This window comes from Sapajus apella, unplaced genomic scaffold (genome assembly GCF_009761245.1).
Source record: "Sapajus apella isolate SASKATOON/1434 unplaced genomic scaffold, GSC_monkey_1.0 scaffold51, whole genome shotgun sequence".
NCBI lineage: Eukaryota > Metazoa > Chordata > Mammalia > Primates > Cebidae > Sapajus > Sapajus apella.
This window is the reverse complement of record NW_022436991.1, coordinates 2,242,414-2,257,790: the sequence shown is the minus strand read 5'-3', so window position 1 is coordinate 2,257,790 and position 15,377 is coordinate 2,242,414. Positions and strand designations below refer to the sequence as shown.

The following is a 15,377-nucleotide window of genomic DNA, read 5'->3' as shown; positions in this document are numbered from 1 at the left end:
ACCCCCTTGCCCTTCCTCCCTCTGCTTATCCATTTGGTTTGCATTAAACTCAAAGGTCCTGACCGGTGGGGCTTCTGTGCTCTGCCTGTCTCCTTTCTCCATTTCCCAGCATGGCACCAAGCACATGGTCAGGGGCTTTTCATTGCATGGAGCTTTTGCAAACTTATCCTGTGTAAACAAAAGGGCAAATGGGACAGTGGAGTAGCTGGGCCTGGAGGTGGTGTGGACCTTGGTTCAGATCCCAGCTCTGACGCTAGTTAACATGGCCAAGGGCAGGCTGATTCAACTCTGTGAGTTTCGTTGTTCTTACCTGTTTTGGGTACTGCTACGTCCTTGGGAAGAGTGTTTTGGAAGATACAGTAGCTGCCGTATTTTGAATGGCTTCTGGTGGGCTGTGGTGGGTGGTGGGCTCTGTCCATAGCAGTTGCAGTCACAGGAAGGAGTCCAGAGAAGCAGCACCCTTGTGTACCTACAGTCCTGCTCTGAAGGGCGAGCTGGGCTCCACCCCCCCCCCCCCCGACCTGTCTGGGTTGTTTCTGTAGGTATGTGCTTGGTCTTCAGAAGCGTGGGCTGGCGTCCCCTGCCAGTAGCACAGCTCGATGAGCTGTAACAGCAGGGTGGCAACAGGCTTGCAGACTCTGTTTTTGATGGCCTATTGATTTCTTTTTTCTGTGGCTTCTGGATGGCCTGCAGATATATTTTGTTTGGTCTGCACCATGATATTCAGGCATTTGAATTAGCTGCCAGCTGATGTGAGAATGAAGAGATCTCGCCTAATGATCCAGATTTGCAGCTTCTCTTAAAAAGCAGACAGAGCTGGCCCTCTGGGCTCCTGCTCTCAAAGGGCTGTCATCTGCCAGAATGTTCCTCCCCTTCACCAGCATTCCTGGCACCCTCTCTTCTTGCAGTTTGTACCTTCAGCCTGGCCATTGCATTATAGCATTGCCTTTGGGGTGTTTGATTTACTCCTGGTTTCTTTTTTTACTCCACCAGCTCCAGGGAGGGCACAAATGCCACGCCACCTCTCTCCTGGCTGGCTTTGAAGGGTGCCTGTTCCTCCCCAGCCATGTCCTACTCTGAAGGAGCTTTCTTGGGGACACACAATGGCCAAGCAGAGTGGAAAGGACGTGGCCGTCCTTTTGCTGTGGGGTCTGTGATGCTTATCTCCTGTGAACCTCATCTGTGAAATATCGTTGGGTTGGAGATAATGTCTGTAACTCATTCTGCTCAGTTCCTGGCATCCAGTACATGTTGGCTGTTGCTAACGTTTTATCTCCATTATCATCTCTCTGTCCACTGAGCCATTTCAGCCCGTGGCCTCTGCAGCGAAGAATTGATACTGATTGTAGAGGCTACAATTAAAGCAGTTAGAGATGGTCCCACCTAATGCTGCCACCGCTGCCATTAACACCTCTGAGAATCTCTAACCCAGACCTGGGTGACCATCACACTTGGAATCAAGTGTGAAGGGATTCAGGGCATGGGGAGGCTATTCACTCAGTGATCATGAGGGAAGGGCAGCGGGCATGCCGTCTGTCAGCCCTGCGAGTCCCTTGGCTGGTCCAAGGCCCACACCACCCAAGCAATTGCTAAGAGGGTTGGGGAGGTGCGGGGGGCAGCCCCAGGGAAGACTGAGACATAAAGTATCTGGGGCACTGTGAATTCCCAGTTGGAATTCCACAGACCAGTCTTGGCTTCTGGAATTAATGGTCTTAGGAGCTCTTTTAGGAAAGAACATGTGGGAAACCCAGATCCTGTCTTTGGGTTCCATGGAAGGGGGTCCTGGCAGTAAACAGGCATGGACGAGAAAATATCTTTCCTTTTTGTTTTTTTCTCTTTGGACCTCAGATACAAAAATGTGAGTGAAACCGAGTGTAGTGGCTCCCACCTGTAATCTTAGCACTTTGGGAGGCCAAGGTGGGAGGGTCGCTTGAGCCCAGGTGTTTGAGACCAACTTGAACAACATAGTGAGACCTTGTCTCTAAAAATCAACAAATGGGCCGGGCATGATAGCTCATGCCTGTAATCCTAGCACTTTGGGAGGCTGAGGCAGGCAATCACAAAGTCAGGAGTTCAAGACCAGCCTGGCCAACATGGTGAAACCCGTCTCTACTAAAAATACAAAAAGTAAGCTGGGTGTAGTGGTGGGCACCTGAAATTTCACATATTTGGGAGGCTGAAGATGGATACAGGGACAGGGTGGACGCTGAAAGGCCATGCAGTGGATGGAAGAGAGTCAAAATGTCTCAACAGATGAGGCCAAACTGCATAAGGAAGAGGCTGGGCCTAGTGGCTCAGGCCTATAATACCCGCATTTTGGGAGGCTGGGGCAGGGGGATCCCTTGAGTTCAGGAGTTCAGAATGAGTCTGACCAACATGACAAAACCCTGTCTCTACTAAAAAGACAAAAATTAGCTGGACATTATGGCGCATACCTATAGTCCCAGCTACTTGGGAGTCTAAGGCAGGAGAATCACTGGAACCCGAGAGGCAGAGGTTGCAGTGAGCCGAGATGGCACCACTGCACTGCAGCGTGGACATAAGAGTGAGACTCTGTCTCAAAAAAAAAAAAAAAAAAAAAAAAAAGCTTGAACTATCCTTTTTCCTCCTCTTCTTACTGCCCCCCTACCCCCAGCTGTCCAGCCTGCAGTTTCCCTTGGCTGCAAAGTCAAAAACAAAGAAAAAATAGGCTTTAGCTGCAATAGAGCCCACAGCTTTCCTGCCATGGGAATCATCTGTTGTGTCCTGCCGAGGGCCCAGTCTGTGCCAAGCACCATGGAGGGTAGATGAGTCATCGCAGGTGGGCTCCTGCCTGTGGGGAGACAGGCTGCCATATGCAATCTCTCGAGCAAAGGCACTCCCCTGCAGAGTCTCACTCTGTTGCCCAGGCTGGAGTGCAGAAGAGCCATTTCGGCTCACTGCAACCTCTGCCTCCCAGGTTCAAGGCTGGAGTTCTGTTGAGATAAAAAGATGAGATTTCATCCAAACACAAATATTTATCGCTGTTCCAGGAGGAAAGTTTTTAGAACTCTGGCATTTTGGTTTGCCCTATTGAACTGTAGGACTAGTCCATTTTTTCATTTCTGTTTTCAGCAAAGCGGCAGGTTTCCTTTGGTCATGAATGCTTGGGTCTTAAGAGGCAGGATAACCTCATGCTGCTGAGCTCAGGTGTGGACTCAGGTAGACGCGTCTCTGAGCTCAGCTGGGCTACCTTGGAGAAGCCACTTAATCCTTTGGAGCCTCAGTTTATTCATCTGCTACATGGGGATTTACTGTCTATTTCACGAAGCTGTTGCAGGGTATGCTGAGATAATGGAAGTCAACACTTCACATTGTGCTTGGCATGTAGGGAGATCGTGATAAAGGTCTGATTATTGCTACAAGAAGCACGTGTGAGGAGAGCATGACTGGGCCTTCAGCTCCATGTGGAGCCCCGTTCCTTTTCTGAAAGAGACATGCTTTCCTTCTTGTGTTTGCGGTTAAGTTTCGATTTGGGCACATCCTCACTGTAGGTGAGGGATCAGGTTTTATGTTCTGTTCTAACATGTAGCACAGTTTAATGATACCAAGTGAGTGCTGTGGTGCAGCCTCCGAGCTTTCATGGGAATTCCCACTGGAGCCACCCAGGGCTTGGGACTGTGATCTGTCATCCGCCCACTTTAGAGTAACATCTCAAAAGCTCAAAGCCTCAGGCTCTCCCACAGCCTTTTATGGGACTTGAGAACTTGGGAGTTTGTTCTAGGTGGGGCAGGAAATCACCGGACAGTGTTGAGCAGCGCAGAAGAAGTGGCCGGGCCACTTAGGAGCAACTGGGTTCACAGTAGCTGTGACCTTTCACTGAGAAGTGTGTGCCTTGTACTGGGTACTGAAGATGGACACAGCGATGAGGAGGAGGGCCTTGGAGCAGATGGGAGAGAGTCAGGATGTCTCAACAGAAGAGGCCAATTGCAGTGGGGTCTGGCTTCATGGTACAGGCAGGAACCAGCTATCCCCCAGGGATGTAGGGAAGCATTTACGTTGGACCCTGAAGATGAAGTCTGGGGTGTGAGCATCTCCTTGGTGTTATGAAAGTGTCCAGAGGGTGGAGCCATGCCAAGTGAGAGGGTGTGACTGGAGAGGCAGGTGGGAGCTGGATGGTGAGGGCCCTTGAGTACCATGCAGGGAACTTGACTCTCCCCATCACTGTTACATCCATCACAGAACACCCAGGGAATATAGATAGATAGATTTTTTTTTTTTCTTGTTGAGACAGGGTCTCTGTTGCTTGCCGAGGCTGGAGTGCAGTGGCAGGATGTCAGCTCACTGCAGTCTTGATTTCCCAGGCTCAAGTGATCCTTCCACCTCCCATGGGGTCACTTTGAAGTTTTCCATTGCTTCTTCACTTGGCTGGCCCCTCTCATCTGTGGGGCTCACAAGCAATACTCGAGGGAGGCAGGCACCCCAAGGACATGCAGGTGGTTGATGGATTCTCTCTACCACGGGTACCTGACGGATTCTGGAGTGCATGTATGAACCATAAACCTTCAGGGACAACCATAGTGCCTTCAGGGACAACAAGCTGCTGTTCACCTCTTCTAACAGAGCCTGACACAGAAGGGAAGTCAAAGAGATGTTTGCTTAGATGGAGAACTGAATCAGATCCCGTGGACTCAATAAATGTCCAGGGAGCAGGGATCGAGGGCGTGATGGCCTCTGCAGGGCTAGGCCAGTTTCTTCTCCTCCTCCCACTTCCCAGTCTATCACCAAAGTACTTTCTTGGTCAGTGGTGGCGGAGTAGAGTTGCTGGGGTGAAAGAGTCAACAGGGCCTTGCTCCTTTCATCCCCACAGACGGGCAGCAGTGTGCCTGCAGAGGCTTAGGGGAGGGGAGTCCCACCAAGGGTACCTTTGACATGCATCCCGTCCTGTGTGCCCACTCCTCAGTTCTCTCCTGTCCCCTTTTCTCTGACCCTGCCCTCCCTCTTCCTCCCTTCCTCTGACCTCCCCTCCTCTCCGTCCCATACCTTTCCTTCCTCTTCCTTGCCCTGCCCTACCATGCCTGCCTTTCCCCTGCCCTGCTTTGTCCTCTTCCCTCCCCTTCCCAGTACTGCCACCCCAGCTCCCCTCTCCTGCCCTCTTCTCCCCTCCCCTGACCTCCTCTCTCCTACCCTCCTGTCCCCATCTCTCCCTTCCCCTGCCTGCCCTGCCCTGAACTGCTCTGCCCTCTTCTCCTCAGCCTTCCTCTGCCCTCTCTCCCCTCCCCTTCCCTCCCTCCCTGCAACCCTACTCGCTTCTCTTCCTTCCTCTCCTCCCCTCTTCCCTGCCCTGCCTTCCTCTGCACTCTCCTTCCTTTCCCTGCCCTTGTAAAAAACCTTCAAATAAAGCCCTCATCCCTCCCCTATTTCATCCATGCCTGATACATTTCAGACAGTGATCACCTAGAGAAAGGCCTGGTGAACAGGCTGCAGGGCTGTTCCAATCTCTCCGCCAAGCCCTTGCCCTGCTGGCTGGCCCAGATGGGCGCCTCGGGACCTTCCTCATGAATATTTGGGGCCAAGTACCAGTTTAAGGATTGGAACAGTTTCCTCTTCTAAGTTTGCAGTTACATTGTTTTCCCCAAGTTAATCAGGTGACACTCCTTTGTGACACTTTGCTACAAGCGCCCAGTCAGCAGCTGGTAAAAGGAGCTCTGCGATGTCTGGGACACCACTGCTAGGAGGGCCCATCATGCCCGACTGTTTGTTGCTCTCAGATGTCTCTGTCGAGAGTTTTTAAAGTCACAGTAACAGGAATTTCTCTCATCAGCTTCCCAGTTAGCAGCTGTGTAATGAGCTCCCCAGAAACACTTGCTTGGGCCTGGGTGCTGGGAGCCCAGGCGCCCCCTTTTATAAAGTAGAGTTCACAGGTTGGCATGGATTTGCCCTGGACGGTGGCTCGTTCCCTGCATCCCAGGATGGCAGGATTGGGCCTGAGGTTTAGATGAGCTGCATCCACACCTCCCAGCTGGCTAACGCTTCAAAGAAGAAAGGCAGGCTTTCAATGCTCTAGGGATCAAACAGAGTGGCTTTTTAAAACTGAAGCATGAGAGCTGTTTTCAGCCTTATAGAAGGAATAGCTGATTCTCACTCTCTGGCTTAAAATGCTTGTCACTCCTTGGGTAGCATCCAGATTCTCCCATGTGGCTTCCCAGGGCTGCCCCAGCTCCCCGTCCTCTGCTCCTGAATCTTGTGGTCCCCCTAAGCTACCGTCTTTGGCATCTTCAGGCTCCTCCCTGCCCTGGAGCCACCTTTCTCTCCCACTGTCGTAGAGCAGAGTGGATATAAGGGCACCGGCTAAGGAATCAGGTCTCTTGGGGCCAATTTTGTCTGCACCCCTCCCCTGGGGAGTTGTGTACCTGGGCACCTCTCAGTCTCAGCTTCCTTCTTCTGAATTGGGAACATGAAGAAACCCCTTTCTTGGCCAGGAGCAGTGGCTCTTGTGTGTAATCCCAGCACTTTGGGAAGCCAAGGTGGGTGGGTTACTTGAGGATAGGTGTTTGAGACCAGCCTGGCCAACATGGTGAAACCCTGTCTCTAGTAAAAATAGAAAGATTAGCCGGGCATGGTGTGATACGCCTGTAATCCCCACTACTCGGGAGGCTGAGGCAGGAGAATCACTTGAACCAGGGAGGCAGAGGTTACAGTGAGCTGAGATTGTGCTACTGTACTCCATCCTGGGCAACAGAGTGAAATTCTTTCTCAAAGGAAAGAAAGAAAGAAAGAAAGAGAAAGAGGGGAAGAGAAGAGAAGAAAAGAGAGAAGAGAAAGAAGGGAGGGAAGGAGGGAGCCCCTCTCGATGGGCTGCTCAGAAGAAAGGAAGTGATGCATAAGCATAGGTGTGCCTAGCCCAGTGCCTGGCAGAGGAAGTGCTCCAAAGATGTTCCTAGTAATGGCTCCTCCTGCTGCTGCTCCCAATAATGACAATGGTTGTTATTATGCTGCACAGTCCTCTGGGAGGGCTCCCTGATACCCATTCAGATCAGGCATCCTCACCCCATACTCCCCAGTGGAAGACCTTGTGTAGCCCTCCATCAGGTGTGTGTAATGGCTTTGCCACACTGTTTTGTAATGATTGGTTTGCATGTGTTTTTCAGCTGACTGTCAGTTCCACAAAGGCAGTATCCACAGGTCTCATTTATCTTTTTGTTGGAAGTGCCTGGCTCACAGTAGGCCCCCAAAGAAAGCATGCTGAATGAATCCACAAATGAATATATTTGACTGGATAGCTGAATGAGTGAATGATTGCAGCCCATCAGCAAGTCACCCCTGAAATAGATCAGTAAGCTCTGAAATAGAACTCAAACCCATTCGCTTCTCCTTGCCTCCCGCGGCCACCAGCATCTCCTGCCTGAATGCCTGCAGCAGCGTCCTGGCTGGCTTCTCTGCTTCCTGCATTGCCTCCTCTGAATCTTCAGGTCTCACCTCCAAAGTCACCTCCTCATGGGTGCTTTGCTGTCCTAGCCACCCAAGCCAAGTCTATCTCTGTTCCAGCCCTCGTCGTGGTATATTCACGTATCTGCTTGTTGGCCCTACTGGATCTAAGTTCCGGAGGACAGGGGCCACATATGTTTGCCAGTACATTCCGTCAAGGCACAGCACCTCAAACATACGCAGGCATGTGGCAGATAGTCACTGAGTTAGCCATGCAGGAGCCAGCACAACTAACACGAGTGCCGGTAACCAGCATGGGCGTAAATCTGTAACTTGATGGCACATGGTGAGTTAACTTCTCATTCAGGTCATGGTTCAGTGCAGATCAGGTGCCTCCTCCTTTCTCCACATGTGGGCTCCAGCTCCCAGAGTAAGGGGAAAGGGAATCGGGGGAGGAGAGGACTGCAGGGGATTTCCATTTTTTGGCTAGGCCTGGATGTGGCCTGCCCCAACTCCCCTTACCTTACAGTAACCATAAGTCAGCCTGTGCCTCCCGTCTAATTGCAAGGCATACTGGGAAGCCCAGTCTGTCTTTGTTCCCAGAAAGAAGAAATGGGGTTGGTGAGCCAGTCTCATCAGAATGGGTGTGAGACCAGGCGTAGTGGCTCACACCTGTGATCCCAGCACTCTAGGAGGCTGAGGAGGAAGGTTCACTTAAACCGAGGAGTTTAAAACCAGCCTGGGCAACATAGTGAGACCCCATCTCTACAAAAACTTTAAAAATTAGCCAGACATGATATGTGCACCTGTAGTCCCAGCTACTCTGGAGACTGAGGCAGGAGGATTGCTTGAGCCCAGGAGGTCAGGGCTGCAGTGAGCCCTGATTGTACCACTGTACTTCAGTCTTGGCAACAGCAAGATACCCTGTTTAAAAAAAAAAAAAAAAAGTGTAGGATGGAATCTCATAGCTAGGAGGCCTTGTGGCTGCAGTCCTTGGTCGTCTAGTCCACATTCTAGAATGCTCTAGTCAGTGACGAGTTATAAGATCAGCTGACTCTGAAGCAGGTGTCTCTTAAGGGGCTGAGCTGCCTGCTAGTTCCCAGAGACCAGACGGTTTTATTTTACAAAATACCTTGATGTTCCTTGATAAAAAGAAAAAGAACTCTGGAAATGCAGAATCACCTCTGTCCTGTAGCTTACATGAAGTGCAGCTCCTGGGGAAGGGTCCGTTGGGGAGCGGGACCCATATTGCAAAGATGCACTAAAATTCCGGGATATGCAGGGGGCGGGACCTGAGCATTGATTCCAGGAGCCTTGTCTTGTTCACAGCATTCTATCATTTTAAAAATAGGTGTTCTTCATTTGATGATATCTTTATCTTTCTGAAGCTCAAAATAAAATTAACCTTTTCTGGAAGGAAGAAAAATACTCTTATTAAAGTTGTCCTGAGTGTTCTTTTTGAAAGCAAGCACCAACTCCCAGTGCCATCCGTGAGTAGCTCTCAGGCGTAGTTGATGGTGGTATTACGATGGGGATGCTGCACAGAGTGGCAGCCAAGCCACTGGCGGGCGGCGAGGACTCATTAGGCAGCCCCCAGGGGAGTCTGACAGGTTCTGCTCTGGGCCTGCCTCCAATTGTGTGGCTATTCATCTGAATTTTGGCTACTGCTCCAGAAGCCCAAGCAGAAAACTCATAGATCCCTCATGGCCCTTTGAGACCTGGACACTCCTCAGAGTGTCAGGGCCTTTCCTGGATTACCCCATCTCCTCCTGGGAGCCCCACGTGATAGACGGGGCCTCTGAAGGCCTAGTTCCCCATCTTCACTCCCTCCCTCCCTAGTGTCCAGCTCTCTTTGGAACCAGGGAGCTGGCTTCCAGGCCAGTCTGTCCACTCTGCCACCAGGTGTCTTTGTTATCTCTCTCGGGACTTTGGCAACACCCTCCAGGTCATTCTCCCTGCGGCCTGCCTTGCCTCCCCTGGTTTTATCCCCAACAACTATTTATTCTTTCAGAAAATGTGTATGGAGCTTCTTGTGATCTCCAGGCACCGTGTTAGGCTCTGGAGGTAAAGGGATGAACCAGGCAGACGCTTGGTCTCGCAAGGGAGGTGGGGGAGCAAGAGGCCTGCAGTGAAGGAATGAGACCATCCGGGAAGTAACGAGTTCTTTGAAGAAAGGAGAATGAGCACTGGATCAGAGAGACCTCCACTGGCGTGTCCCGAGAGGTCTATCGGAGGTGTTGGCACAGGAGCAAAGACTGCAATGGCAAGGCCTTCTGGGACAGGGGGACATCCCAGATAGAGACGGGAGACATCAGGAGACTGTGCTGAACATGAGAATAAACTTGGGGCTGCTGATATATTACAGTGTTGGTGAGGGTGGGGGTGGGAGGCGTTGGGGAGAAGGTGACATGCAGGGAGGTTGGCAAGGCATGCTGAGGTCAGATCGAGAGATTCTCCTGAGCCGCACTAGGAGTTTAGTTGTGCATGCTGGGAGGTAGACAGAGCACATGGGAGCCATTGAAGAATTCTAGCGGCAGAGCGTCATGATAGAAGTTTGAAAGCTTTCTGCCTAAGCTGCCTATACCCTACTGTCCTCCAAGCATTCCTTCTCAGTGTTTATCAGATCATCGGCCTCCCACCTCTCTCTGGCTTTGTTCTCTGGTCTGCATGGCTCTGCTTGGTTTACTGCCGCTGACACTGCAGTCTTACACCTCTGGAACCGCTAAACCCAGCCACAGGGGCTGCCCTCTCCTATTCCAGCAAGCCAAGCTCTTTCTGCCTGGGATTTCTTCTGTGCATTTGCTGTTCCTTCCATATGGCATGCCTTTCCCCGACTCTGAGGGTACCACCTTGACCAGGCAATGGCCACACACCTTTCCTCCAGGAGCCAGCTAAAGTACCAACTTCAGAGGCTGCCTCTCCAGAGTGAAACGCTCTCTCCAGCCCCCCTGCAAACATAGACACTCCTCCCTGCGAGCTTCCCTGAGCACATGAGTGTTATCTCGCAACACTTGCCCCAGCCTGTCCCCACCCACTTGTGCATGTTTAAACTTCTCGAGGAAAAGGATCCCAGTTAAACATCCATGGATCATCAGCACCTGCCACAGGCCTGGCAGGCCATGCTGGCTACCAGGTGCTGAGCCTGGGTTATCACCAGTGGGGTAGGTGCTACCCTGTCGCCATCTTGCAGATGAGAAACTGAGATTCCAGGGGATTTAGATGCGTTCCCACAGAGCCGGTAAATGGTACTGCAGGTCTCTGACAGCCTCAGGGAATGACACCTTGTGATGTGAAGTGGATGCAGTGTAGCCTCTGGGATGCATTTCTAGGGCCTCGGCTGATCATACTGCCTGTGCAAGGGGTATAAATCAGGGCTTGCAAATGCCCGGGCCCACAGAGGCTGCCAGGCAGGGGAGCAGGCTGGGCAGAGTGACAGCATTATGTGGCCCGCTACTGAGGCGCTCCCGGCTTAGCCCCTACCCACTGGCAAGGCTGCTCATTATTTAAAAGGAAGCCAGAAATCTGGGTTTTACCGAGAAATCTCTTGGTTTTAATGTTTCAAAACATTGCTCAGGCCATACAAAAACATACCTGTGGGTCGCATTTAGTCTGTGGACCTCTGTGAGCAGCTTATGGTGAAAATGGTGGCACCGTATTCTCCAAAATGTCAGAACCCATGTGATCCCCAGGGGAATCCAATCTGAACAGTATTGAATTCAACCTGTTAAAGAACTGATAGATAAAGAGGTGTACTGTAACTCCTCTTGTAAAATTCCACAAGCAGCAGGCACATTTGAAAACTCAAAACGTTTCAACATGGGCGAGGTCTTAGATAACACCAAGTCATCATTAATTTTGTTAGAGGTGATTATGCCATTGTGGTTAAATGGGAAAATGTTAATTTTTCAGAAATTCACGCTGAAGTATTTAGGAGTAAAATGTCATGACTATAATTTACCTTCAAATACCTTAGCAATAAGGTAAAAATTGTGACATAAATACGGGAAAGAGTTAAGAGTTTTTGGAGAAAGTATTGTAGGGATTCATTAAAATTTGCTCTGCTTTTTGCCATATTTAGAATTGTTCAGCCAGGTGTTGTGGCTCATGCCTGTGATCCCAGCACTTTGGGAAGCCAAAGTGGGTGAATCACCTGAGGTCCGGAGTTCAAGACCAGCCTGGCCAACATAGTGAAACCCTGTCTCTACTAAAAATGCAAAAATTAGCCAGGCATGGTGGCAGTCGCCTGTAATCCCAGCTACTCGGGAGGCTAAGGCAGGAGGATCTCTTGAACCCAGAATCCCATCACTGCATTCCAGCCTGGGCGATAGAGCAAGACTCTGTCTCAAAGAAAAAAAAATTACAATAAAATAAAGTAACAAAAAAACCCAGTCACAGGCAAGAATATAGCCTTCCATGAATTATTCTGGAATCTTCCACACTCCTCAGATCACATTCTACCGAGTCCTATGCTGTGATTCAGGCCATGGTGTATGCACCGCTAGGGTCAGAGTGAGACCTGAGGGAAAGTCAGGGGCGGAGGATGAGTGAGGCAGCCCCACCCGCACCTGCACTCAGGGGCCAGGCTTCCTCCTCTTCCCACGGTAAATGGCTTCTACTAAAGCCAACCTGGAAGTAGAATTTCAGAGAACTGAACCCTGCTTTGGGGAAGCCTGCTGTAGAGGAACCCGTGCGTTTTTATTCCGAAGGTTGAAAGTTGTCTTCTGTATTGGGGGAGGCTGTCCCTGCCGCCTGATGGAAGGCCCTGCTCAGCCACCTCCTGGTCTTGACCCTTTGTGCAACTTCCCCACCTTTCTGAAATTCAGCGACCAGCCTTGGATTTGTTGTAAGGACAGGGAAAGCTCTGAGAATGGAGCATGAGTGAAGATGTCACAGATGTCAATGGATAAAGAAAATGTGGTTTATAGGCGGGCACGGTGGCTCACACTTGAAATCCCAGCACTTTGGGAGGCTGAGATGGGCAGATCACGAGGTCAGGAGATCGAGACCATCCTGACCAACATGATGAAACCCCATCTCTACTAAAAATACAAAAATTAGCCGGGCTTGGTGGCATGCACCTGAAGTCCCAGCTACTTGGGAGGCTGAGGCAGGAGAATCGCTTGAACCTGGGAGGCGGAGGTTGCAGTGAGCCGAGATTGCACCACTTTACTCTAGCCTGGGTGACAGAGCAGGACTCCATCTCAAAAAAAAAAAAAAAAAAATTTGCCCATTCGCAGGTAGTTCTTGATAGCAATGTGAGAATGGACTAATACAGTCAGAATCTAACTGTTTCCCAGGCTGGAATGCAGTGGTGTGATCATAGCTCACTGTGCACTCTACCTCTCAGGCTTAAGCAATCCTCCAGCTGCAGCCACCCATGTGGCTGGGACTACAGGTACACACCACCACGCCCAGCTACTTTTTTTCAGTTTTTTGTAGAGATTGGGCCTTGGGATACCCAGGCTGGTCTTAAACTCCTGGGCTCAAGCGATCCTCTTGCCTCGGCCTCCTTAAGGTATTGGGATTACAGGCATGAGCCACTGTGCCTGGCATGTGGGAGCTGTTCATCAGAGACCAGGGCACATGGTGCTAGGTGGCTTTTCTAGGTTCGACAGATTGTAACTGAGCCCCTGCCTTGGGCCGCTTTGTCCCTGCACAGGAAGAGCAGAGACGAGTGCCCCACCCGATCTGTGGGGCCTCCTGGGCGAGGTCCCGAGGCCCGCTGCAGACTGTAGTTCCTCGTTGGTTACATGCCGTTTTCATAGAACATTCCTCCTCGTGTTCTGTGAGGTTGGAAGGATGCTGTTCCTCCACTGCCCTCTTTCAGCTCTTTGTTTCTTCACCCTGTTTGGTCTTCAGTCCAGAAGGAGCATCACCTTCTCAGAGACAGCCTTTCCTGGCGCCCACGCTCACTGCCCAGGGTGTCTTTAGCACAGATGCACAGAGCAGGACTGGCTATGGAATATGTGGGGCCCATGCCAACATGCAGTATGGAGCACCTGGTTCCAAATTAATGAGAATCTCCAGGTGGGCAGCAGATCACCATGCAGTCCCCGTGTGGACTGTGTGACAGCATGGGTTGCACACCTAGGAAGCTGGCCCTGTCTGCAAACACCAAGCAGACACAGGGGTGGGGTGGCATGGGGTCTGCAGGATGAGTGAGGGGCTTCCAGAGCACAGAGCCCCTGTTCACTGAGTGGTGGAACCTGCTCAGACCTGGGTACCTGTGCCTTCCTTCTGGGGCCACACTGCCCAGCTCAGCCCAGCCTGGTATGGCCCTATGGGTGGGACCACGCTACCATTCACCCTAGTTTGTCAAGAGAATACAGAAATGCTAATAAAATATCTTTCTTAATCAGTGGCAATTGATTTGTATTTTGAGAAACTCCCCTGAAGCCAAAATTAAGCCCATGTTCTGGAGTGTTATTCAGTGTGACCTGTGCGCTCACTGGATTTATTTGTGTCTCCTATCTGGCCTGTGAACTCCATGAAGGCCATAGCAGTGACAATTGGTGTTTGTTGTTCTTCCCCTGGCCCCCAGCACCACATTTGGCACATTTTGGTGCCTTTTAAATAACTGTCCCATTTGAATGGGAACACACCAGCTATAGGTCTTGGACCTGCTTTTCCTCCACCTAATCATAATATAATGAGCATCTTTCTTGTTATTACATGTAATAATACGTGTAAGGGCTTAGGGACCATTTGTGCAAGGCAGTGACTCAATAAATGCTGGCTGTCTGGATGGCTCTGATGGATGATTGCCTGTTGTACGGGGTCGTTTCTGACCAGGTGAGGAACACATACCTGAGGGAAGACGTGTTTTGTTTCCCCAGGATGCCAAGTTTGTTGAGGAACGCAGAAAGCAGCTCCAGAATTACCTGCGTAGCGTCATGAACAAAGTCATCCAGATGGTCCCCGAGTTTGCCGCCAGCCCCAAGAAAGAGACTCTCATCCAGCTGATGCCCTTCTTCGTGTAAGTACCGCTCCCGCGGGCACACGCCTCCAGCCCTGCCGGCGCTTCTTTCTTGGTCTCTTTGGAAGGTCAGGGAGCACAGGGTCCTCCATGATGCCCTGATCGCCAGGGGACCCAGGCGAACTCCAGGGGCTGTTTCAGGTGCTGAGATGGAGGCCAGACCTCAGGCTTTGGAGCTTCTAAAGAGATGGGAAGAGAGCAGGCCTGCAAATGGGCATTGTTGATTTGAGGCTCACAGGGCTTTGTGATTTTATACTTTCACACGTTTCAATCAAGGAAAGATTCATTTTCTGTGCAGCCATAGATACTCCAAAACTAAAACAAATTGTGTCGGTGTTTCTCAAACTTGGGTGATGAACCCAAGGAAAAGTTCTCCCAGACTCCTACCAGTATTAACTTAGATTATCTTTATATGAGTATTACTTAAAATGAACGTTAATATTAATAGGCCTAAATTGCTTGCCTTCTTCTTTCTTGTAAAAGTTAAAAAAAAAAAAAAAAGGAGTTTACATATTATGCACTTAGAAAAGCATTATGCTTCAGGCCAGGCATGGTGGCTCACGCCTGTAATCCCAGCACTTTGGGAGGCTGAGGCAGGTGAATCACCTGAGGTCAGGAGTTCAAGACAGCCTGACCAACATGGTGAAACCCCATCTCTACTAAAAATACATAAATTAGCTGGGCATGCAAAAATTAGCCAGGCATGCCAAAATTAGCTGAACGTGGTGGCAGGCACGTATAGACAAGACCAGTGGGGTTGGGACCCATCATTCCAGAAGCACTGGTCTGGGTCGGTGTGATTTGCTGGGATAAAGTAAGAGTTTCTCATCACTGTAGCTCTTTAACAGTTGTTCTGATGGTGATGCTGGGTTCCATACAGAGGGCTGATTTCTCCTCCTCTCTGTGGGGTGCACCTTTGGGAGTCGGCTTCTATGGGGTGTGCTTCTGTCTATGGGGTGTGTCCCGCATTACCATCCAGATAGACATCAGCAGCTGCCCCTCTTCCCTGCCTAGG

General features: G+C 50.6%; 1 protein-coding gene across 5 annotated transcripts in view; it reads left to right on the top strand.

The window, feature by feature from the left end:
* SNX29 (sorting nexin 29) overlaps window positions 1-15,377 on the top strand; it is a 588,630-nt gene that overhangs the window by 529,074 nt on the left and 44,179 nt on the right. For all 5 annotated transcript variants that reach the window (XM_032243340.1, XM_032243341.1, XM_032243344.1 and 2 more), the window contains one exon: window positions 14,223-14,362. In XM_032243340.1, coding sequence (XP_032099231.1) covers window positions 14,223-14,362 — 140 coding nt within the window. The remainder of the gene's footprint in view (window positions 1-14,222; window positions 14,363-15,377) is intronic.